The sequence below is a fragment of the Elephas maximus genome, chromosome 3 (assembly GCF_024166365.1).
Source record: "Elephas maximus indicus isolate mEleMax1 chromosome 3, mEleMax1 primary haplotype, whole genome shotgun sequence".
Lineage (NCBI taxonomy): Eukaryota > Metazoa > Chordata > Mammalia > Proboscidea > Elephantidae > Elephas > Elephas maximus.
The window spans coordinates 56851570-56877038 of NC_064821.1; the positions used below are offsets into that span (position 1 = coordinate 56851570).

The 25469-nt window shown below is 52.5% G+C and overlaps 1 protein-coding gene across 12 annotated transcripts in view; it reads left to right on the forward strand.

The window, feature by feature from the left end:
- Positions 1–25469, forward strand: part of ARHGEF10L (Rho guanine nucleotide exchange factor 10 like) — a 201466-nt gene that overhangs the window by 96346 nt on the left and 79651 nt on the right. For 10 of the 12 annotated variants that reach the window (XM_049878075.1, XM_049878074.1, XM_049878082.1 and 7 more), the window contains 8 exons: positions 3621–3784; positions 12895–13003; positions 15678–15784; positions 18234–18311; positions 19549–19728; positions 21795–21911; positions 23591–23683; positions 24343–24516. In XM_049878075.1, the coding sequence (XP_049734032.1) occupies positions 3621–3784; positions 12895–13003; positions 15678–15784; positions 18234–18311; positions 19549–19728; positions 21795–21911; positions 23591–23683; positions 24343–24516 (1022 nt within the window). Of the gene's footprint in view, positions 1–3620; positions 3785–9245; positions 9363–12894; positions 13004–13401; positions 13593–15677; positions 15785–18233; positions 18312–19548; positions 19729–21794; positions 21912–23590; positions 23684–24342; positions 24517–25469 lie in introns of those variants that run through there. The other 2 variants (XM_049878084.1, XM_049878085.1) reach the window with 2 other exon arrangements.

Here is a 25469-nt window from a genome sequence, read left to right on the forward strand (position 1 = left end):
TTCCAAGAGATAATTGATATAGAGCCCTGAGCTTTAAGATAGGATGGCTGTGATCATGAGTGTTAGTGAAGCTGAAGGCACAAAGAAATAGAGGACAGGACCCCTGTGAGGCCCCTGGAGGCTGAGGAGTTGGTACTCGGGGCTCTGCCACAGGCTGAGGAAACTGGTGACATTGTCTCCACTGGAGAGAATATTTCTAAATGAGCCCCAGGCCTGCTTGGCACTGCAGGGTGATTGTTAGGATGGTGGAGTTGGCAGAAGAAGGCCGTGCGGTGAATGAATGGAGCGCTGGCCTAGGAGTCTGCAGCCCTGTCACCCACTCACTGTCTGACCTGACTCACTTCTCTCCTCTAGGCCTCTGTTTTCTCGTCTGTCTGATGGCAGGGAGTGGGGATTTGTACCCTGCTGACACATGGGGCTGCTGGGAGAATCCAATGAGAAATGTTGCACACTTGCATGCTGGAGGTGTAGGTGGGTGGTGGTGGGTGGTTTAGCCCCATGGAGGCATGGGAAGATGGACATCCCAGATGCTACTGAAGTTCTTCCTCACAGGGCTCCTTGTTGTTAGCTGCTGTCAAGTCGGTTCCGACTCATAGTGACCCTGTATTCATCAGAACAAAACGCTGTCCAGTCCCGTGCCATCCTCACAATCCTTGTTATGTTTGAGCCCATTGGTGTAGCCACTGTGTCAATCCATCTCATTGAGGGTTTTCCTCTTTTTTGCTGACCTTTTTCGTTACCAAGCATGAAGTCTTTCTCCAAGAACTGGTCCTTCCTGATAACATGGCCAAAGTATGTGAGATGAAGTCTTTCCGTCCTCACTTCCGAGGAATACTCTGGCTGTACTTCTTCCAAGACAGACTTGTTCTTTCATCTGGCAGTCCATGGTAAATTCAGTATTTTTCGCCAACACCGTAATTCAAAAGCATCAATTCTTCTTTGGTCTTCCTTAGTCATTGTCCGGCTTCCACAGGCACGAGGCAGTTGAAAATATCATGGCTCGATCAGGCTCATCTTAGTCCTTATTTCACAATTCTACTTGTTTCACATTCTGTTGGAATACCTTTCTTTGGAATGGGCACAAATATGGATCGCTGTCTGTTAGTTGGCCAGGAAGCTGTCTTCCAAATTTCTTGGCATAGATGAGTGAGCACCTCCAGTGCCGCATCTGTTTGTTGAAACATCTCAATTGGTATTCCATCAATTCCTGGAGCCTTGTTTTTAACCAATGCCTTCAGTGCAGCTTGGACTTCTTCCTTCAATACCATCAGTTCTTGATTGTATGCTGCCTCCTGAAATGGTTGAATGTCGACCAGTTCTTTTTGGTAAAGTAACTGTGAATTCCTTCCATCTTCTTTTTGATGCTTCCTCTGTCGTTCAATATTTTGCCCATAGGATCCTTCAAAATTGCAGCTGGAGACTTGAATTTTTTCTTCAGATCTTTCGGCTTGAGAAATGTGAAGTGTGTTCTTCCCTTTTGGTTTCCTAACTCCAGGTCTTTACAGATTTCATTATAATACTTCACTGTCTTCTTGAGCTGCGATTTGAAATCTTCTGTTCCGCTCTTTTACTTCCTCATTTCTTCCATTCGCTTTAGCTACTCTATGTTCAAGAACAAGTTTCAGAGTCTCTTCTGACATCCATTTTGGTCTTTTCTTTCATTCTTATCTTTTTAATGACCTTTTGCTTTCTTCATGTATGATGTCCTTGATGTCATCCTACAACTCCCCAAGAAATGGGCTTGGGTCCCTTGGTCACAGGGCATGGGGCCTCCCCTGCAGTAATAGGAAAATCAGCCCAGCCTTTTAAAGGTTACAGCCTGTTCACCAGCTGCTCCACTCCCTGGGGACATTAGTCACTATTATCTTTTGCTTAAAAATAACCTCGTGCTCACTCCAATCCTGGATCTGAATCTCTAGATAAGCCTCAGTGGACCTGGCTGGTTCTCTGGCTGACAGTCTCCTTGATTCCTCCTCCCTTCCCCCCACCTCCAGTTTTCCTGTTGGGTAGAGGTGGGGGGCTCTGGGTGAACATGTGGACACCTGAACCACCCAGAGCCCCCATGAATAATGATCAGCTGCTCTTTACCGAGCGCTTACCATGGGCCAAGCTCTTTGCTCAAAGCTTTTTATATGTATTTTATTTATGTGACTTATCGGCTTATTTAGAACCCTGGTGGCGCAGTGGTTAAAGTGCTTGGCTGCCCACTGAAAGGTCGGTGGTTCAAACCTACCAGCTGCCCCACAGGAAAAAGATGTGTCAGTCTGCTTCTGTAAAGATTTACAGCCTTGGAAACCCTATGGAGCAGTTCTCCTCTGTCCTGTAGGATTGTTATGAGTCGGAATCAACTCAATGGCATTGGGTTTGGGTTTTTGGATTTGGAGCCCTGCTGGTGCAGTGGTTAAGAGCTTGGCTGCTAACCAAAAGGTTGGCAGTTCAAATCTACCAGCTGCTTCTTAGAAACTCTATGGAGCAGTTCTACCCTATCCTATAGGGTTGCTATGAGACTGCAACAGTTTTTTTTTTTTTTTTAATTTAAATCAGCTTATTATTATCCCATTTTACAGGGAAGCCTCTGATACCAAAGCTCCCTGTTCTCTAGTGCATGCCATTTTTGGGCACATTATTTTTTAAATGCTTCCCAATAATAATTTCTTCTGTGGTAACAAAGCTTTTTCACCTGCATGTGCTTTTTGGAGCCCGGCCCCACTTTTGTGAGGTCTGTAGTTCATCTCTAGGTAATCCATGAGGAAACCAAAGCCCCAGGGGGCTGAAGGACTTGCCAAGGTCTCCCAGCCATTTAGTGGTGGGGCTGGGCCTGGGCCCTCGGTTTTCCGGCCCCAGGTCAGTGGTTTTCCCACCTCAGCATGAAAGTGGTGTTTCACACCCAACTTGACAAGAACTTTGAATCCCCTAGCGTTTGTGGTACTTGTCCTCGAGGCCTCTGGAGGGTCCCACATCAGCTCTTGGTCCCCAAGTTTCAGCCTGAGCTATTTTTTTGTGGAACTTTTGAAGAAAAGGGACTGCTCCTGGATTTGGGGCCAGGTGCGCCCCCTGCTGGACCATCCTGGACCCACCTGGGAAACTCCAATTTGGGGCGAGGGATTCAACGGAAGGGGATGACATTCATGGCTGGCTTGCTCCATGCCAGGCTCTGTACAGGCGCCTTCCTGTACCATCTCGTCTAATTCTCCCCACCATCACCATGTTACCCCTGCGGATGCTGAGGCCAGAAAGGTCGAGCTGAGAGCCAGAGGCAGGACTTGATCCCAGGTCTGTCTTCTCTTTTCCACTAAAAAAATGCCAAGAAGGCCCAGAATAAACACTCAGATTGCAGAAGGTAATGCTGATAATAGAAGGGAAATACACAACCTGCTGTGTGTCAGATGCCTTATTTCATGGGCTCACCCTGAGAAGTGGACATTGTAGTGCCATTGCTCCCTTTTATAGATGAGAATGAAGAGCTGGAACCCCAGGGCCTGGGCCTCATTCTGAGTACCACGCCCATCCCATCCCCACCCCTGCCCCCGCCCGGGCTCAAAAGTTGGGTGTGAGGCTCACTGTCTGGTAGGTTGGGGCCTCAGAGCCTCTGCTCACCAGCCCTGTCCCTTGGCCGGCAGGGGCAGAGAGGAACCTGGAGGATGCGCACCGGGACGGGTCTCCTCGGGTGGCAGACGACCTAGGCTGGAGCTCCAGCGAGTTCGAGAGCTACAGCGAGGACTCGGGGGAGGAGGCCAAGCTGGAGGCAGAGCCCGCCAAGCACCGAGTGTCCTTCCAGCCCAAGGTGAGGGGGACGGGAGACATCTCTCACCCCGAGACCAAGTGGGTGGTGAGGGCCAGGCCTGAGACTTGTGTCGAGACATTAGTAATTCCCAGTAATCCATAGTGAGAGGGAGAAAAGAGGCCCAGGTGATCCCTACAGGAAATGATCCACAGGCATGGCTGTTTAGCTATGGAAAGCCTGAAACCTGGGTACGGTTAATACCTGGCACAGGTCCTACGCCCCACCTCGTTCCTATGGCAGACCCCATCAATCAATCCTGGTGCTCCTTCCTGCTGGGCTCAGATCTGGCTTCAGAACCCTTCTCAACACAAGACTCCAGGCAGTCCACCCAACTGATTAGAGTTGGCCCGTGGAGCACATCAGTTTGGTTTCTCTTCCCCTAAAGGACGCGTTGTCAGCCTAAACCTCAGACCCACACAGCCCTTTCTGCCTTGGGCAAGTGAGCAAGCAAGTGGAGGCTACCTGGCTAAGACAGCTGCCAGCGGGCTTCTACCCTCGCCCTTTCAAAGTGCTGTTGGTGTAGTTGGGTCTTCTGGTGTGTCTGTCTGGGACAGGGACCACTCTGCCGGCTTCATGGAGAGAGTCACTGAAGCCCAGAGAAGTGGATTGTCTTGTTCCTTTTTTGCTATGACAACCTTGTTCCTCCCATATTGTTCTATAGAAGCCACCAGAAGGCAGGTTCTGTCCATGCTGAGAGCTGGGATTTAACAGAAGCAGCTTCCCTCTAGGCCCTGCGTGACTAGAGGTGACTGGGTCCCTCTTAGGCTCCTTTTAGAGGACACAGACAGGCAGGAGAGCTTTGTCTGTGGCCAGTCCTATCTGAAGACAGGGCAGGGACAAGAATAGGTGCTCTAGGCTGGAGCTGGAGCTATGCGGTCATCTTAAACCTTATGAGGGAGGCCCCCAAGTCTTCCCTAGTGCCTCCTGCCCATTTCAGAGGTTGGGGAATCCTCTCTGGGAATGAGATGCTGACCAGAGCAGCACCCATGCCTAGTTTTAAGTAGCTTTGCTTCTGACTAAGATGGGCTCCTCAAGTCCTCAGGGAGCCTGGGAGGCTGAGCAGTTCTCTCCTGGACCTTGGCCTCCTCAGGGCTGAGCCTCCATGGGGTGAACCAAGGAAGACAGCCTTTATGTCTTGTTAGTGAAAAATGAAGATTTATGATGCACCTACTGTGTGCCAGGTCCGTATCCTTGGATTGTGTGTCATGGATACACAGGAACAGGAAGACACCACCCAGTCTCGGTGAGCCTTCCTGGTCTAGGAGGAGGTCCTGGATATGAAACATTTTCTCAGAAAGAAAGACAGAAATGCCTTTCTGTTAAACATGAGCCTGTGTACAGCCTGGCCACATGCCTGCTGTGGGTTGTGCTCTGGTGGGACTAAGGAGAGAAGGCTTCTGAGGCAGGTGGGGCTGGGGCTGGGGCCCAGAAGCCAGGAGAGATAGGAAAGGTGCTCCAGGTGGGAAGACTGGCCCCAGCAGGAACCCAGGAGCAGGCCCATGTCTGCTTCATGTGCTCTGAAGGGAGGAGGTTATGAAGCCACCGGCCCCCTCTCCATATGTGGGCAGGACCTGTGCCTCCCAGCCCTGCTCTGGACAGTGGAACCACATGAACCCTTGAGTCCTGGGCTAGTCCCTTGGCTTTCCCATGGTCCCTTTCTCTTTCCCTGCAGGCCTCTCTTGGAGGGAAGAAGGGATGGGGTTGGGCAGCTCTGGTGGCGGTTGTTCAACTTATGTGGGCGTCAGAATTTCGAGCGCAGGTGGCACAGCGGTTAAGAGCTTGGCTGCTAACCAAAATGTTGACAGTTTGCGTCCACCAACTGCTCCTTGGAAGCCCTTTGGGGCAGTTCTACACTGTCCTAGAGGGTTGCTATGAGTCGGAATCAACTTGATTGCAATGGGTTTGGTTGGATGAAACTGCCAATGTCAGGGCCTTTCTCCAAGGGATTCTGGTTCAGAGTTTGGGTGGGCCCAGCAGTCTGCTTGTTAACCAGTGTTCTGCCCTGTTGGCCACAGGGGCCCCTCGGGTACTCTGAGAAAAGCAGGGCTGGCCCTGGGATGGCGTCTCTGGGGCTGCCTGTGAGCTTACGTCCCACACGCCCTTGGGCGGGGGGCTTTGGACTCTTCCCCAGCAGATAAACAGTGTGGCAGAGGTCTTGGAATTTCTAACCATGAGGCCTTTTTCTCTGGCCGTGGCCCATGTCCTGCCTGCCCCGCTAACAGCAGACTCCCAGGGAGACAGGAGGTTGTGGAAGGGCCTTTCCTCTTGGCATCTCCTTCTGCACAGGAAAGCCACTGAGCCCTGCTGCGGGGCTTTGCCTCCTGAGCTGCTTGGGGTGCACCTGCTCCTCCACCTAGCTTTGCCGTGGTTGCTATTTTGGGTCCACCACTGTTTGGCTGTGTGTTGTGTGTGCTGCAGGGCACTTAGGTGCAGGGGTCTGGGGAAATGTTTTGTCCTGCCCTTGTCTGACCATGGGTCCATCACCCTGCCAGCTACAAGAGAACTGGTGGAGCCCCTCCTTCAGATGTCTTGAGAGGTCAGCCCTAGAGGGTAGATTCTTGCCCAAGAAAGTGAGCAAGGGTCTGTGGAGGGACCTCCTGACCCAGGAGCACCTGGCCCAGGTGAAAGCAGCACCCTCACCCTGTTACATTAACAAGTATCCTGCTGGCTGGCATCCACAGTCAGTGGGAATTTCTCTCCAGTGTGGTATGGGCTGCATTGAACTCTCCCGCTTTCTGATTGTGATCTCTTCATAATCAAGGCCACTGGGATCCAGCTGGCTGGTGATTGGGCAGAACCTGGGGCACATGCAGAAATGCCAGCTCCAATCTCAGCTTCGTTCACTCCCTGCTCTGATCTGGCCAACTCAGCAATCAACTTCTGGTGCTAATATTTCCTACTGCTTCTGACCCTTAGCAAGGGCCCAGTTGCTTTATGTTTTATTGTGCTAATCTTATTTAAAGATGAAACAGGACACGGTCTGAACCCCAAACTCCCTAGTTTTCTAGGTGTCTGGGTACCTCTTGGAGTCCTGGTGGCACAGTGGTTAAAAGCTTGGCGCTAACCAAAATGTTGGCAGTTTGAATCCACCAGCTGCCCCTTGGAATCCCTATGGGCAGTTCTGCTCTGTCCTGTAGGGTTCCTATGATTCAGAATCGACTCAACAGCAATGGGTTTGGGTACCTCTCAGGAGGATCCATGTCCTGGCATACTTCTTTGCACAACAGTAATGAACATTTGCCTAGAGCAGTATAGTTTACAAAGTAGTTTCATTTAATTTTCTTAACACCCTAGAGTGGTTGGTGTTATTAACATTAAGAGTCATTTCATTGATGAGAGAACCTACATGACAGTCTCACAGAGGTCAAGTAATGTTCTTAGGGTCACACAGCCAGTACCTGGTTGAGCTGGTTCTCAGCATCACATATGAGATTAAAGAAAATACCTGTTCATCCATTTATCCATCTTCTACCCACCTACCTACCCACTCATCCCTCTATCCATTCAACTTTCCATTCACCCATCTGCGTACCCACCCACTTATCCATCTATCCATCCATCCATGTATCGATCCATTCATAAATTAACATAAATATTGAGCACTTATAATTTAAAAGATATAAGAGTAATCAAAAAAAGCAAAGATGTCACCTCTATGACTAAGGCGCATCTGACCCAAGCCATGGTGTTTTCCATTGCCTCATATGCGTGGGAAAGCTGGACAATGAATAAGGAAGACCAAAGAAGAATTGATGTCTTTGAATTGTGGTGTTGGCAAAGAATATTGAATATACCGTGGACTGCCAAGAGAATGAACAAATATGTCTTGATAGAGGTACAACCAGAATGCTCCTTAGAAGCAAGGATGGCGAGACTATGTCTCACGTACTTTGGACATGTTATCGGAGGGACCAGTCCCTGGAGAAGGACATCATGCTTGGTAAAGTAGGGGGTCAGCAAAAAGGAGGAAGACGCTCAAAGAGATGGATTGACACAGTGGTTTCAGCAATGGGCTCAAGCATAACAACGATTGTGAGGGTGGGGCAGGACGGAGCAGTGTTTCATTCTGTTGTACACAGGGCTGCTGTGAGTCAGAGCTGACTTGATGACACCTAACAACAACAACAACAACAATAATAATGGCTTCCATTTTTGAGCGCTTAACAAGTTCTGGGCTTTACATGTATTTTTCATTACATGTTAATCTTCTGTGATGTAGGTATGATTATGGCCACTTTACTGGTGAGGAAACTGCAACTCAGAGAGGTAAAGGGAGTTTTCCAGCTAGTGAGTAGGGAGCCATGATTTGAATGTAGACCTGCCTGCCTCCAGAGCTCATACTTTTGATTGCTTTATGTACTACTTTTGAATTTGTACCTGTCTTGGCCTTCTGTATACTTTACTAAATATCACTGTTGCTTAGACAGTTCATGCAATTAAACATCTGTCTGTTCATCTGTCCATTCGTCCACCCATCCTCCCAGAAGTCTTGCCCATCCATCCGTCCGTCCGTCCGTCCATCCGTCTACCCATCCACCCACCCTTCCTTCCTTCCATCCGTCCATTTGTCTATCCATCCACTCTTCTATCTACCCCTTCCTCCAGTGATGGGATGGAGCCAGCTTGTGCTAGCTCACAAGAACCAATTGTGGCATCTCTTTCCAACTCTATTCAGTGAGATCACATTGGTAACTTGAAGTTGATCGTGGTGGGAGTATTCATATCATGGAATGGTACAAAGCAGGGCTCTTTTTTTCTTGGAGAGATGGTTGTTAAATATTTACAAGCACATAATTGCCTTCATCTTTGATTCATTCATTTGCTTGACCACCCAACCATCCATCCATCCATCTCCTTGTTCACCTACTCATCCATCTACTCATCCGTCTGTCTGTCTGTTCATTCATCCTCTTGTCCAACCATCCATCTGCCCAGCTAGCCAGTCACCCATCCATCTTTGTATATGTTTGCCCATTCATCCATTTATCCCCTTGCCCACGCATTCCACCCATCTATACATTTGCCATCCATCCATCCCACATACTTCCTGAGAAGCTCCTATATTATAAGCTATATGCTGGGCCCGGGGGGCGGGGAGATGACCAAGATACAGTCCTTGCCTCAGAGCATTGTTCTTCTCCCCTGAGGGAGGGAACCCTGGGCTTGTTCCCCTCTTGCCTCTCTTCCCCAGCAGCCAGGATTCTCTGCTGCAAAGACCCAGCCCCCAGCTGCCTGGCATGTTGGGGTTGGATGCTGCTGGAGCAGATCCCAGGAAGGAGCCTGGCCGGACTGCTGCTTGGGCCCTGGTCATCTCCGGCTCCGAATGCTGCCTGCCCCAAGTTGTCCATTTGCCACTTTACCGAAGTCTCCTTTTTCCTCTGTTGTCTGTGTTTTGTCTCCTCCCTGTCCCGCCTGCTCCTCTCACCTGCTCTCCTTCTGCCTGGCCGCTTGGGGGCTCCAGCTTTCTCCAGACCTGACTAGGCTAAAGGAGAGATACGCCAGGACTAAGAGAGACATCTTGGCTTTAAAAGTTGGGGGGAGAGACATGCAGGAGCTGAAGCACAAGTACGATTGTAAGGTATTGTCTGTCTGTCCCTCCCAAGTCCTTGGTGGGGGCTATTTCTGAGCTGCAGCTACCTCCAGGAGGCTTTCCTGCTGCTCCTGGGCAGTGGAGGGTGGGCCTGAACCCCCAGCACCTGCCTCTGAGTCCTGGTGCTGCCTCTGAGGCCTGGAGCCAGCTGAGTTTGGCCAGCTTGTTCCTTTCCAGGTTCTTCCTCTATCTTGCCCCCAAACCCCACTTCACGTAAAACCCTACCTGCACATGAGTCTTCCTGTTCTTCCTTTGAACTTTAGGGGCTTCAGAACCACCTGAGGTGCTTTGTGAAAATGCAGCTTCCTGAGCACCATCTCTAGAGATGCTGATTCTCTAGGTCTGGGGTGGGGCCCAGGAATCTGCATATTTAACCATAGTGGGTGACACTTTGAAAAATGCAACAGTTGGTGACATTGGAAACTCCTCCCTGCCAAGCTGTTTGGAGATACAAGGTGAGGAAGTCTTTAAAACAGTCCCTTCTTCTCAGATGGGACTCAGTCTTCAGGATAATGATGACAATGACACAGTAGCGCCCATTATTTGGCCACCTACTGTGTGCTGTTGTTAAGAGAATGGGCTTTGGAGGCCTGTGGCCTGGCTTTGAGGCCTAGCCTTACCACCTCCCTGCTGTGTGATCCTAGGCCAGTCACTTGGCCTCTCTGAGCCTTAGTTTCCTTGTCTATGAATCAGGGCCCTAGGGTGGATGTGAGGATGAGATGACAACAGATCGATAAGATGCTTGGTACTGTACTTGGCACAACCCAAGAGCCCAGTAGATGGTGAATTCAGTAAATGGTGGCCATTGTTATTATTTATGTACTGGCCATTGAGTCCCCTTGGCAGCCTGGGAATCAACTGCCATTTAGCATGAAACCAATGAGGGCAGTGAATTAAGTAAAGGGCCAGTGGTCACATAGCCGGTAAGCGGCAGAGCTGGGTCTCAAATGCAGGTCCACCTGATACCAAGGCCTGAGTGCTCTGCGTTGTATAGCACTGCCCACATCAGCAGCCTCTGGGCTCACCAGAGGAATGGGGGGAGCCCTTTGCTGTTTATATGGCCCTTTCACAGATACCTCCTGAGAAGCTCGTTACCCGGGGGTAGGGCAGGTATACCTTCTGGAAGCTGAGGCTCAGAGAAGGACACGGAGCAAGTGAAGGGTGGAGTCTAAGACCAGGGTGCTTTCCCCAGCACACAGCCTGCCCTGGCCTCTATACTGGTAGACATGGCCGGTTGGCATAGGGACACCTTCCTGGGCATTTGCCTGTTGCTCTTTTGTGCCTAGGAAAATGCCAAGAGAAGGGCCTCCAATGATCCCCAAAGACCATTGTGGGGGCCTTGTAGGACAGCCCCATTGACAGCTTCCTGCCAGGACAAACTGGACCCTGGAACAGAGGTGTCCAATCGGGATTGTGACCCCCCCCGCCCCCAAAGAGGATGTATCCCAGAAGAGAATGACTTTCTATGTGCAGTTTCTGGGGTTGACATCTCTCCCATGCACTGGATTCTCAAAGGTGCTTGTGACTGTCCCCCTCAGAAGGCCAAGAGCTACTGCTTGATGGTTATACCACAAAGATGAAGGGAGGGGCTGGGGACTTCCCTTTTCTGCCTGCTGCTTGTTTCCAGAAACCCAGCCTTGTTCCTGAAGAGCGACCACCCTGCCTTCCCAGCCACACCTTGGGTGGTTTTCCAACACGCTGTCTTCGTCCAGCCCCCTGGGAAGTCCTGGGTCCCTTAAGCTGGGGACTAGGAGATTGCTTGGAGGGGTGATAGTGAGAACAGAGGAGACCAGAAAACATCTCCCCAGACTAGTGCTCCCCACCCTCAGCAGAGTTTGAGCAGGAGAGGGTTTTCCTAGAACCGTGCTGTCCATTTTGGTAGCTAGGTGACTATTTAAATTTAAATTAGTTAAATATGATTAGGAATTTGGTTCCTCAGTTGTATCAGCCACATTTCAAGTGCTTAATAGTCACATGTAGCTACTGTATTAGACAGCACTCATCTACATTTCCATCATTGCCCATTCTCTTCTGAGGGGGATGGTTGGGAGCAAAAGAATGATTTAGGGGATGGCAGCTCTCTTCCCAGGCCAGGGCCTCCCTGCTCCCAGGGTGCCTGTCCCCATCAGGTTTTCTGTCTTCATGTGGCTCATGCGTTGCTTGGCTTGCTGCCCCCCCAAAGCCCACAGACCCTCCCCACAGAAGGGAAGTTGTATCTTGCTCTTCAGCAGCTCCGTCCATCTCCCTTTTTCCCAGGCAAGGCTCAGTCAGAAACCTGTCTGTCTGGGGGGCAAGGAATGGGCTTCCTCAGTGGGTTCCGTTGCCCCTAAAATAATCACCATTTGTACAGCACATTTACTGTTCAGAGTGCTTTCACAGACCTTGTCTGTCCCAGAACCTTGTCCTGGAACCTGCTGGGGCGGGAGGGGTGGTTGCTGTTTTTCTCAGTTTTGACTGAGGAAACAAAGGCTCAGTGAGGTTCTGTGACTTGCCCAGAGTCATACCTCTGAGGGGCTGAGATTTGAATCCAGGCCTCTGACTCCAGGCCTTGAGCCTTGTCCCCAGTGCCACACCCTCAATGCCACCCCAGTGCCATGTCCTCAGTACCACCCCCAGTGCCACACCCCCAGTGCCACCCCACATGCCACCCTCAGTGCCACCCCACATGCCACCCCCAGGGCCACACCCTCAGTGCAACCTCCATTGCCATGCCGTCAGTGCAACCCCTAGTGCCATTCCCTCAGTGCCACCCCAGTGCCAGTCCCAGTGCCACACCCCCAGTGCCACACACTCATGCCACCTCCAGTACCACCCCCAGTGCTATGCCCTCAGTACAACCTCCAGTGCCACACCCCCAGTGCCACACCTTCAGTACAACCCCTGGTGCCACACCCCAGTGCTGCCTGCAGTACCATCCCCAGTGACATGCCCCCAGTGACATGCCCCAGTGCCATGCCTAGTGCCAACCCAGTGCTGCCACACCCCAGTGCTGCCTGCAGTACCATCCCCAGTGACATGCCCCCAGTGACATGCCCCAGTGCCATGCCTAGTGCCAACCCAGTGCCAGTCCCAGGGCCACATCCACAGTACCATTCCCACAGTACTGTGCCACAGTGCCATGCCCACAGTGCCACGCCCACAGTGCCATGCCATTTTCTTAATTTGATGCTTACTTCTGTAGTTTGTCCCAAAGGGAAAAAAAATTGGGTTAGGCCCTCTTTCTTCTCAGGTGTCATGGTGGCATCTACTTCCTGCTGCCCATATATCATAAAGACGGTTTCCCCAGGGAGATGCCTAGGGACAGGAGGCACTTTCCTCACCCCCTCAGGATGTCTCTCAGGGTGGCACTCCCCTGTCCCTCCTGGCTTCTGTTGCTCACCTCTCTGGGAGGGAATGGACCTAGGTGGTGTCCCATGCCTGCAGGCCGGGCTGGGAAGCCTGGTGGTGTTGATAGCCCTTGGTGGCAGGCGTCCCAGGCCTTCCCTCAGCTTCTCTGATGAGCCCCTCTACCTTTGCTCAGATGACCCAGCTCATGAAGGCCGCCAAGAGCGGGACCAAAGACGGGCTGGAGAAGACGAGAATTGCTGTCATGCGCAAAGTGTCCTTTCTGCACAGGAAAGACGTTCTCGGTAAGGCCGCTGCCCAGGCCGGGCTGGATCGGGGAGGGGGAGGGCGTGCCTTTGCTCCGTGCTCTGGCAGCTGAGCCAGGGTGAGGTGTGCACTGTGCTTGGCGCATGCACAGCGCCTGGCACAGTGTTGGGTGCTCAGCTAGTGTTCCTGCCCTGGCCTCTGATGAGGGAGGGGCCAAGCAGGCTAGGTGGCCATTGCAAACTTAGTGGAGTAGCTGGGAGAAAGAACAGAGTAGACAGGCTGGCTGGCTGAGAACTGTTCCCCTGTCACCCTCCCCCGCCAGGCCAGCTGGCTGGCCAGCAGGCTCTCCCCAGGCCCTCCCCACTCCGCCCAGTAACCCCAAGCCTTTCCTAAAGTGACCCTCCCACCAGAGGCATTATTAATAGCCACAGCAGGGCTCAAATCGCCAGCCAAGAATGTTACCCAGTGGTGCATGGGGGAAGAGGAAGCTGCGTGGCCGGCGCCTGGGGTGGGTGCGGAGCGATGCCCGGGGCACCATGTGGGCCAGGCAGGAGGGCCTTCATCACTCCCACCCCCACGCTGTCATCCGCTGTCCCTCTTCCTCCTCCTCTTCTGTCTCCTGCTCAGGTAAGGGCCTGCCGTGGTGTCCCTGCTCCCTCAGCCCGCGGAGCCATGGCCAGTTCTTTCTTTCTTCCCCCTTGTCCCGAGGCACCCACTTCCTGCTGTCCATGGCCATGGCTGGGTTCCAGAACCACTGAGCGGCCAGCTCCCGCTGCCCTGTGCCAGCATTGCTCTCTGGGGGGCCAAGCCCTCCAAGGACAGACCCCTGCACTCCACCTGACCTCCTGCCTTCTCGGACGCTATCTCCCAGGCTGAGGCTCTGTCCACTCACCCTGTCTGGCTTTCTCTGTCCTCCACTGGTGTCCGTCCCCACCCACTCCACTTTGTCTGTCAGACATCAGATGAACTTTTCCCTTTTGGGTGTCTTTGCATTTTTTTTTTAAATGAAAGCAGAAAGCCAAATAGCCCATTCTTCTTGGGGCTTATTTTCTTCCTTCTTTTAGGAGTCAGGAAGAAAACTATTTTTAGTGCCTGGTAATGGGGACATGGGCAGACTGGCCTGTGCCAAACCCGAGTGGGCGGGTCTGAGCAGGGACAGTGACTTTTGGGAGAGTTACTCTGAGAGCCTGGGCCCTCCCAGGATGCTGCTTTGTGTTCCCTCCCTGGCCATTCATTCATCTACTTCCTCACTTCCTCACTCATTCACTCTTCCGCTTGCTCACTCATTCATTTTCTCTCTTTCTTGCTCCCTCACTCCCTTGCTCCCCCACTTCCTTGCTCAGTCACTTTTTTGCCCATGTGCTCATTTCCTTTCTCACTTCCTCACACATTCAATCGCTTACCTCCTCACTCACTGATCTGCTCTCTTACTCAGTGGCTCACTGGCTTACCCACTTATTTGCTCACTTACTCCCTTCCTTTCTCCCTCCCTCACTACTTCACTCCTTCCTTCCGTCACTCACTCCTTGATTCACTCACTCATTTACTCCCTCAATCACTTCCTCAGTTACTTACTCCTTCACTTCCTCACTCCCTCGCTCACTTGCACAAGCTCACTCACTCCCTTACTTCCTCACTCATTCACTCGCTCACCTCCTCCTTACTTCTTCACTCACTCACTCGCTCACTTACCTCCTCCCTTACTTCCTTACTCACTCATTCACTCACCTACTCCCTTCCTCACTCACTCGCTTGCTCACCTACTCCCTTACTTACTTGCTCGCTAACTCCTTCGCTCGCTCATTTACTTCTTCACTCACTCACTCACTCACTTCCTCCCTTACTTCCTTACTCTTTCACTCACTTACTCCCTTACTCGCTTGCTCACCTATTCCCTTACTTGCTCACTCACCTATTCACTTACTTCTTTACTCACTCACTCACCTACTCCCTTACTTGCTCGCTCACCTACTCACTTCTTCACTCACTCGCTCACCTCCTCCCTTACTTCTTCACTCACCTGTTCACTCACCTACTCCCTTCCTGACTTGCTTGCTCTCCTACTCCTTTACTTCCTCACTCACTTGCTCGCTCATCTACTCCCTTAAGTCCTCACTTACTCCCTCACTCACCTACTCCCTTACTTCCTTACTCACTCGCTTGCTCACCTCCTCCCTTACTTCCTTACTCGCTCACCTCCTCCCTTATTTCCTCACTCACTTGTTCACCTACTCCCTTGCTCACTTGCTTATTCATTTCCTTGCCTACTTGCTCACTCACTCCTTCAGTCACTCATTTTCTGGCTCACTCACTCACCTACTAACTCACTAACTTACTCCTCCACTCATTAACTCACTCACTCCCTCACTCAGTAACTCACTCCTTTTACTCACCCTTTCATTCACTCATTCCATCACTCACTTACTAACTCACCTACTCGCTCATTTGTTCACTCACTAAGTCACTTATTCGCTCTTTCTCTCACTCAGTAACTTACTCACTCATACTTTCATGCATATTCCCTGATGGACCGTTCTAGGCTCAGGGGACTGCCTCACAAATCCCCTCCTCCCAACCCCGTGGCCCCAGGACCTGCTCATTCCCCAGGGCCCGGATCCCAGGGCTAGTCTAGAGTGGTTCTCTGCTTCTGGGCCTGAGAAGGGTGCCTTGTCCTTGTCCCTGGCTGCATCATCAGCCCATCTGACTTTCCAGGTGACTCGGAGGAGGAGGACATGGGGCTCCTGGAGGTCAGCGTTTCAGACATCAAGCCCCTGGCCCCAGAGCTGGGCCCCATGCCCGATGGCCTGAGCCCTCAGCAGGTGTGTGGGGAGAGTGAGGGGGGGCTCAAGGGAAGGAATGGTTGGGGGTCAGAGCTTATCATTAGCTGGGGTCATACTGGTCTGGGTCTTGAAGGGGAAGGGACAGTCATGGGCTGTTGGCAGAGCCTCCAAGCCCCAGCCAGGCTGGGGTCCTCCTGGGTTCTCTTCTCAACCAGAGACTTTCCAGACTGGACACTGCCAGTTCCATGCTGTTGACCTGGGCGGGTAAGGAGTAGGGGTTGGGATATGGCAGAGGTGGAGCCCCAGCGTTTGGAGCTTTTTCCTCCCTCCTCCACGGCAACCAGAGCAGCTCCTGTTTCCCTGTTTTAAAACAAGATGTTGTTTGAAGAAAGGGGCTGTAGTTTCAATAAACAATGGTTGGAGAGCATTGAACTAAGCTAACCCATTGAAGACCTGGAGGTGAGTGCAGGTGCCCAGCCCCCACCCTAGGTCCACCTGTCTTCTGCCAGGGCCCCCCCAGGAGTTCGGGCTCTTTGAGTAGTATCCTCCTTCTCTCTGAGTGTCACACTGATACCAGGACCCCAGAACTGTGACCTTGGCTGAGTCATATTTTCCTTCTGACCCCGGTGCTCCCAGCCTCGGAGCAGGGAGAGAGCCCATGTTCTTTCCCTCTGCTTGTGAGGACGAGGCTCGAGACCTGTGGGGCAGTAAGCTCAGGGGGAGGGAATTGCTGATTTTCGTTGGCAGAAAATCCTGGTTTTTAGCCCCTTTGAAAATGAGGAAGACATGGCCACACTGGCCACCTTGCTGCCGGGTGTACTTCCCTGGAGCTGAGGGGGAGAACCTGCCTCCTTCTCTGGATGCTCGCTCTGCAGTTCACTGTAGCCATCGGCTGCTTCCTTCATTTACATTAGCTGCCTGGCTCCTGATGGTTCCCATCCCCACCCAGGACCACACAGCCTGTCACCATCAGAGCTAGGGCAGACCCCAGGCTTCAGCATATCCCACATCAGGTGATTTAGTTACTCCTTACTCGAGGTCAGTGATTCTCAATGGAGCGTGAGTTTGTCCCCCAGGGAACGTTTGGCAATGTCTGGAGACATAACTAGCTCTCATAGATGGAGGGGTACTGCTACTGGCATCTGCTGGGCAGAGGAATATGCTAAACACCCTCTAATGATGGCCCCAAAACAAAGAATTCCCTGGCCCCAAACGCCATGGTGCTTGGGGTGAGAATCCTGCTCTGGGTGCATCTTGGGCACCTGGGATCATTGACAATGCCTGCAGCTGTGGGGCCGCTTGGGGACAGTGGCCTTGTGTTTTTGTTGGGGCTGTGGAGTCCATGGTCAGCCCTGGAGTGCAGGTGGGGCAGTGGGAAGAAATGGGCAGGGTGTGCCTGAGGCAGGAAGGAGTGGGCTGAGGGGAGCAGGGGGTGATGGGGCTAGTGGTAGGGGCGCCTGTATTGATGCTCTCAGGACAGCTGAGAGGGTACAGTGGGGTTAGCCACCTTCCCAGCCCTGGACCCACCAAGCCCTGGACCAAGGAGGACAGGCTCCCCCATCTTACATCTGACACCTTTCATGAGTTGAGACATCGCCATCAATACAATTAATTTGATCATGAGCCTCGTTAATATCTTACTCTATCCACCTTTTCTGAACAATAGAATCATATGGGAAGCTTTTAAAAACCCCCATACCCAGGTCTCATCCCACCAATTAAGTCAAAATGTCTAGAGGGGGGATCCAGGTGTCGGTGTTTTCAAGCTCCTCAGGCATTTCCAATGTGGAGCACATTTTGGGACCCATCGCTCTGCCACATTCAGGGGAGGGAGTTACAGGCCATACCATGCTTGACCGGTATTGGCCAGGCTGCCCCTGAGGGCCATGGTGCCCTCTGTGGGGCTGTGCTTTTGGAAGGACAATGATTCCGGCCAAGAAGAGATGAGTCTGGCAGGAGGAAAAGGTCTGGATAGGTCTGTCCTGAAGCGGAGGCTGCTTGGTGGGGTGGGAGGGCACTCCAAAGACTGACCTGTGGAAGAGGGGTAGGCCAAGGGTTAGATCTACAAGAAATGTGATTTCAGTTTAATCTGGAAATAATTTTCTGCTAGAGCTTTTAAAAAATGTAGGCAGCTTCCCTCCACCATGGGGTGAGCTGGTGATTTCCCCATTGTTGGGTGCATGCCAGCAGATACTGGGTGGGGGTCTATTGCTGGGTTAAGGGATGGTGTCTTCCCTACCCCATTCGGGGTCTGGCTCTCTGCTGTCTGGGGAGTGTGGGTGTTTCTCTGGTTGGGCAGAAGGGTCTGGGAGGAAACACAGGTCAGCCAGGCACAAGTGACCCCAGGAGCAGGATCTGGGAGGGATGGGTCACTTCTGTCCCATAATTGTCAGTTCCTCTGGAGGCTGCAACTGCCCCGTCTTCCCATCATGTGGGGCTCTGGACACAGCAGGTGCTCACTCTGTGCTGTGCTTGTTGGCTTGAGCAGGTAGTCCGGAGGCACATCCTGGGCTCCATTGTGCAGAGCGAAGGCAGCTATGTGGAGTCTTTGAAGCGGATACTCCAGGTAAGGCTGCAGGGAAGGCTCCAGAGGGGCACTTTATGAGGAGGGTTTGGGGGCTGCAGGAAGTTTCCAAGGCAAGGGGCTAAGAGCCAACACTATTTTAGGGACATAGCAGGACCTCCAAATGGGGGACATCAAGACTTCCTTGTACTCATATTCACAGTAGCGACCATGTTTTTTGAAACAAAATGGGGATTCTTTGAAACAAGGGCTGCCCTGAAGAATCAAGGGCACATGGTGGTCACTTTCATGTCTGGAGGGGACCATGCCGTCCTCACCGTCCTGGCCGCTCCTTGGAGCAGGGGCCACATCTCCCCATCATCCTGGAGCTTCCCTGAGGCAGGGAGTATAATTGCGCTCTCTGTCTTAGCGTCAGGACACCCAGGGATTGCTAAGTAGATGCTTGTAGGACCTGAGTAAGGTGTGCCAACCTGGCCGATAGATTGAACTCCTGAAATGGTGAGTTGCCTGAATGTCATGGGCTATTTGAGTGAGGCCAACAGGGAAGGGAATTGTTGGGGTTGGGGGGTGCTAACAGCACCCTTCTCTTGCCCTCCCGAGTTTGGTTCCACAGAGAGGAAGCCCAGCTGTCAGGCAGGAAGAGATTCAGATATTGACTTGTTTCTAATTGGAGAATGTGGTGCTAGGTGTGGGAAGCCGAATGAGCTTGCTCCCACATCCCTGCTTGATTCGACAGGCTGGCTCAGCCCTCTGCCAGTTTTATCAGTGGACTCTGATTCATGGCCCCCCCTCCCCCACCATGTGTGTTAGAACTGTGCTCCATAGGGTTTTCAGTGGCTGATTTTTTGGAAGTTGATCCACAGGACTTTCTTCTGAGTTGCCTCTGGGTGGACTTGAACCTCCAACCTTTCAGTTAGCAGCCAAGTGTCTTTACTGTTTGCATCACCCAGGGATGTCTCAGTCCTAGGCAGAGCCAAATAGGGGCCAGCCTTGCCCTCAGGGCCCTGCCTCCATGGAGCTGCTTTCTTCCCAACCCAGCTTGACACATAAGCCAGGGGCAGGGCAGCACTGGGTTGGGCAAAGAGAGGCCAGAATGCTATATTCATGGAGAGCCTTCCAGTAGCAAAGAGGAGGAGTGAGGGGTGAATGCTCCCCCAACAGGAAGGCCGTCCATGGCCCCCCAAGTTCTGATGACCTTGTCCACGTAGCCACCAGGGCAGGTGGATGAGTGGGGCTGTGCCTGGCCTTCAGAGTGCTCACCACCGTCTGCGCCTGGCAGGATTACCGCAACCCCCTCATGGAGATGGAGCCCAAGGTACTGAGTGTCCGCAAGTGCCAGCTGGTGTTCTTCCGCGTGAAGGAGATTCTGCACTGCCACTCCATGTTCCAGATTGCCCTGTCCTCCCGCGTGGCTGAGTGGGACTCCACTGAGAAGATCGGGGACCTCTTTGTGGCTTCGGTAGGTGTCTTGGTTTCCTAGTGCTGCTGTCACAGAAATACCACAGTGTGTGGTTTTAAAGAACAGAAGTTGAAGTTCAGGGCGCCAGCAATGGGTGAAGCCTCTCTCTCTGTTGGCTCTGGGGGAAGATCTTGGTCTCCTTTGGCTTCTGTTCCTCAGTCCCTTGGTGACCTTCATGTGGCATCTCTCTTCCGCATCTGCCCTTGCTCTGTGTCTGTGCTGCTCTTTAGGGCTCTCAGAAGTGATTGGTTTAGGACATACCCTACACTGATATGGTCTCATTACCCTAACAAAGAAAACCCTATTTCCAAATAGGATTGCATCCACAGGTAGAGGGGTCAGGACTCCAACACATATTTTAAAGGAGCACAATTTATAAAGTAGACGTGGTTAGTGTGGAATACCCCAACTCTTTCCCCAGCCCCCCAAGGTGAAACCACAGCCAGCCTTACTGTGGTCAACCTTGCCCAAGCTATTGGAGTCAAAGGAGTGGCAAGCCTGAGTCTTCCTGGCCTTAGCTGAGGGCGGTGTGACACCTCGAAATGCCCAGTATGTTCTTGGAGATGTTTGCCAGGCCTGGTGCCAGTGAAGCCAGGTCACTGTCCTGGCTCTGCCCAGGTAGGCAGCAGCACCAGGGGCTCGATTGGTCTCCCAGCCACTTTGGGCAGCTGCCCGACTCTTCTGAATCTGCCTCACCAGGTGCTGTCTGAAATGTGAGCACAGACCATGTCCTTGGCCCCAGAAGGGTGCTGCGTGGTGTCAAGGGACGTGCTCTGGTTCTGATTCAGGAGACCTGGTTCTGGTCCCAGCTCTGTTTTATAACACTGGATTGATCCTGGGCCCTCTGGGACTTGGATTCCCCATCCGAGAAATGAGGTGTGCACTGGACCTGTGGTTTTCAAACTAAAGTCTCTGGGCTGCAGAGATTCATGGGGCCAAGGAGGGTCAAGAGGGTAGAACTCCACTTTTATCTGTTTTAGGTCATTGGGCTTATGTTGCTTAAAAGAAAACACATTTTTTTGAAAACCAGAGCACTCTATAGACCACTAAAGAGATCCGATGTCCTGGGTTAGTGTCCAAGGGACTCGGGGGGACAGTGGTTACTTCCAGGCAAACCATGTTTGTCCTGGCAGCTCAAACTTGGGGTGCACTGCCCCTGGCAAGGGGTCAGAGGTGCTGTCCTTGCGGAGGGAGGGCGAGGGGAGTTTTATTTCCTGGAAGTGGTGAGGAAATGGATATAGCAAAAGGAACTCTACTCTCACCTTTCCCTGCCTCCCTCCTCTTCTCTTGACCTGTGGGCTCAGGCTCGGGGAGGAGACCTGGAGTCAAAATCTCCTCAGCCCAGACATGGAGGAGCACCCCCAGCTCTCCCTCAGCCCCACCACTCCTACCTGTGACCTCCCACAAGCCCTTGCAGCTCTCTGAGTCCTGGTGGATGAGTGTCCTTGGGCTGCTGTAACACAGCACCACAGACTGTGCGACTTAAAACAACAGAAATTTATTGTCTCACGGTTCTGGAGGCCAGAAGTCTGAAGCAGGGTGTTGGCAGGGCTGTGCTCTCTCTGAAGGCTCCAGGGAGAGTTCCTGCCTTGCCTCTTCCAGCTTCTGGTGATTCCTGGCAATCCTTGGCGCTCCTTGGCTTGTAGGTGTTGCAGTCCAATCTCTGCCGCCATCTTCACGTGGCCACCTTTCCTTCATGTCTGTGTCTCTTCTCTTTTTTAAAGACACCACGCCTATTGAATTAGGACCCAACCTACTCCTCTGTGACCTCACGTGAATGATAACAACCATAAAGACCCTATTTCCAAACAAGATTGTGTTCATTGGTACTTGGGGTTAGGACTTCAACATATCTTTTTTGGGGGGGGCGGGGTGGCACAATTCAATCTGTAACACCTGGTTTCCTTACCGTCAAGGGGGCTGATACTTTTACTTACCTCAGAGGCTGGTTGAGATCATCCCAGTCAGTCTCTGGCCCATCACCGTGAGGCTCGGTGAGTGGCGGCTGTGCTGCCTCTTTCCTGCATTGATGTGGTTCTCACGCCCACACCTGCACTTTGTTTCAGTTCTCCAAGTCCATGGTGCTAGACGTGTACAGTGACTACGTGAACAACTTCACCAACGCCATGTCCATCATCAAGAAGGCCTGTCTCACCAAGCCAGCCTTCCTTGAATTCCTCAAGGTGGGGCCTAGGATGGTTCAGGGCATTGGCTGCTGGTGATGGGGGGTGTGAGGAGGAGGTTTCTCAGGAGGGAGGGAGCCCTCTAATCCCAGCTTTAGGGACCTGCATTGTTGCTTTGGCCCAGACACCTGACTCTTCCCTTTGGGGCATCCCATATCCCACAGGGAGAAAATTATTCCCTCCTGCCCTCCTCCCTCCCCCTGCCCAAGAGAAGGGTTATAAAGCATTAAAGTGTCAGTAAGGAGCTTGGGATCATGGACCTTGGTAATTCCGTGGGTAACCCCAGCATGTTGGGGCCTGTGTTCCCTGGTGGACTGGGCGTTGATGGACTGGGCTTAGGGGCGAGGGTGTTCATGCATGGCTCAGGGGGTTGCTGAGCTGGCCCATTTCCCTCATCTGTAAAAGAGTGAGGGACGTTCCTCAAAGGGGTATCTTGGCGATCACACGGAAGAATAGAGGTTAAAGGACTTTGAAAAACTTCAGAGTCCTCTATAAGCAAGAGAGAGTATCCCTCTGTGTAGCCCCCTGACCAGGCTGCCCCTGATCCCCTGAGACGCAGAGAGCTGCCTGGGGGTGTGCCATTCAGCAGAGAGTGCGGGGTGGACTGGGTACCAGAAAAGCGCAGGCAACACGCAGCAGGTCCTCCTGTAGAAGAAGACGCAGGATCGGGAGGGGCTTTCCCAAGGGGCTGTCACCTTGTAACAGGTGGGGACAGAGGAAAGAGTGTTTCAGGTGCAAGGATAGTGGGGCAAAGGTCAGTCAGGAGGATGGAGCAGGGAGGTCTGGTTAGATTCTGGGAGCACTGTTGCGGGGGTGGTCGCAGGAGAGAAGGTCAAGAGGTGGCTGAGTTCAGTTTGGACAATTCTGGACCTCCAGGCTCAGGAGCTAAGCAGGCAATGGGGAGCCACAGAAGAGTTTTGAGTTGGGGAGAGGGAAGTGGAGGCCCATGGAACAGCGGTAGAACAGGGGTGAGGCTGGGATCCAGGTGCAGGTGTGTGGATGGAGTGATGGGAGCAGATGTGAGAGACAGGACACAGAACCACCCATGCCCCGCCCCCCCCGCCCTCCCCCCTTCCCCCAGCCCAGGCCCTTCTGCTTTTCCTTTAAGTGGAGGGAATGGTTGTCTTGGCTACTTCTAGAAGTTGACCACTTGAATAAATTGCTGAATTTCCTAGTTAGGCCATGGGGTCAGAAACCTAGTTAGGCCATGAGGTCAGAGACCTTAACATGACTGCCCTGGTCTCCAGGGGTGAGCAGGCTGTGAAGGGGCCATGGGTGGTGGGAGGGACCCCCTGGCAGCAGATCCAAGGGTACCCCTCAGCTCTTCTCTCAGGTCTGGAGGCAGAGCAGGGTCCTAGGGGCTAGTGCTGCAAGGACCCCAGGACAGTGGCTCTGTCTGGACCGCGGGGCTCCAGGCCCTCCCTGTAAAGGGTCAGAGAATGATGAGACCTTGTCTCCAACAAGGAGTCTCTGGGTGGCACAGATGGTTAAGTTCTTGATTACTAGCCAGAAGGTTGGCCATTCACACCCACCCAGAAGCACCTTAGAAGACAGGCCTGGTGATCTGCTTCTCAAAGTTCACAGCCTTGAAAAGCCTGTGGAGCAGAGTCCTACTCTGCACACGCGGGCTGCCATGTGGTAGAACTGACTTGACGGCCACAGGTTTTTGTCTCCAACAGAGACGGCAGATTTGCAGCCCGGACCGTGTCACGCTCTACGGGCTGATGGTGAAGCCCATCCAGAGGTTCCCACAGTTTATCCTCCTGCTCCAGGTACCACCGGGATTCTGGAAACCACAGGGTGCAGTGTGGGCTGGTAGGAGGCCACGTGGGGTGGGAGGTGGGAGGCACGGCCTGGGTTCCGTCCTTGGTTCGTGATCAGCCCGCCTGCTGATCCTCCAGGGGAACAATCTTATCATGCAGCTCATTGTGCATGGCCCCCACCGCCCAGGTTTGGGGACTGCTCAGTGACCAGTGGTGGTGGGTTGTGGGAAGGGCGATGAAGGCAGGTCGGACCCCAGGACCTGCGGGGCTCCTGGCAGGAAAGAGCTGCTCGGTAAATGGTCTCACCTTGGCCAGTCCTGGCTTCAGCCTCAGAATGGATGCGGGATGTGTGTAAGCCTCCATGCAGCCCTGAGAACTGGGGTGCCCGCCCACGATGGTTGAGGGTCCTCAGGTGAAGGGCGATCTCCCACCATGGAGCCCAGCAGCGTTCTCCTGTCCTCAGAGCTCCCAGGCCTCGGGTGGACTCTCATCCCAGTGCACCATTCATCAGTTACTCTGAGATGGGTCCATAGCAGTTATTTTATTTTTTTCATTCATTACCATCTGTCCTGGCTGTGAGTTGAGCCCTTTTTAGACCTGGTCTGCACAGAAGGCTAGGGTGGGTCTGCTGGGGGTTTCTGACCCCTGGCTCTCTCTGGCCCCGGCAGGACATGCTGAAGAACACCCCCAGGGGGCACCCTGACAGGCTCTCCCTGCAGCTGGCCCTCACGGAGCTGGAGACACTGGCTGAGAAGCTGAATGAGCAGAAGCGGCTGGCTGACCAGGTGGCCGAGATCCAGCAGCTGACCAAGAGTGTCAGTGACCGCAGCAGCCTCAACAAGGTGAGTGCCCACCTCCCCACCTGCCTGCCCTTATCTGCTCTACAGCCTTCCACACGGGGCACTCATGCCGCCCACCTTGTGGCCACCACTAGGTGGCAGCGTTCTTTGAGCCAGGGGAGCCCTTGATTTTCTTTGAGTCTGTAAGACCTTACCTTGAAGATGTGTTCTAGACTGGACCCCCCCCACCCCCCATTCATTGCAATTCATGTTATTTTAGAATAAAAGCTGATTTTGTTCATCAGTGTAATAATAAAGACGACAGAAATGACAGCCTGGCATTGTGGTTAAATGAGAGGGCATTGGGGTCAGAGTCTGAGTTTGAATCTGGATTTGCCACTAGTTCTCGCTCTGTGGCCTCAGAGAAATCACCCAACCTTGCTGAACCCTACTTTCTTCCTCTGAAACAAGAAGATTTTAATAGTGTCTGACCCCCAGGGCTGCTGTGAGGCAAATAGGGGACCCAGAAATTTGTTGAGAGGCCTCAACACCTGGTGGCTGTCATTACTATTGTTGTTATCATTATTTTTATAAAAAATTATTGTTATTTTTAAAGAAGGAGAAATGCAAACATCCATGCCATGTCTTGGGGTTGCCACTTAGAAACATTCTAATTAAAAACATCTCAAAAAACTTACAAGTGGGCCTGTGGAGAATTCTGTTTTTAAAACATAAGACCAGTACCAAAAAAAAAAAAAAAACCCTCAAACCAAAAAAACACTTTTGGTAAAAGTTCAGCAGTCTAAGCTCAGTGGCTGTCCCTGTTTCCCTAGTAGTGCATGACCTTCCTTGCCACCAGCTATACCCAGATCTGGGTGGTCCACATCCAGGCTCCACCTCCCTTCACCTGCTGGAGGGCGGAGGTTGGCCAGGATGGTTCAGGGTGAGGTGACCATGCCCCAGGGCACTCTAGAGTGAATATGGGCTGTTCTTTGGAGAAGGGACAACCTTTAGGG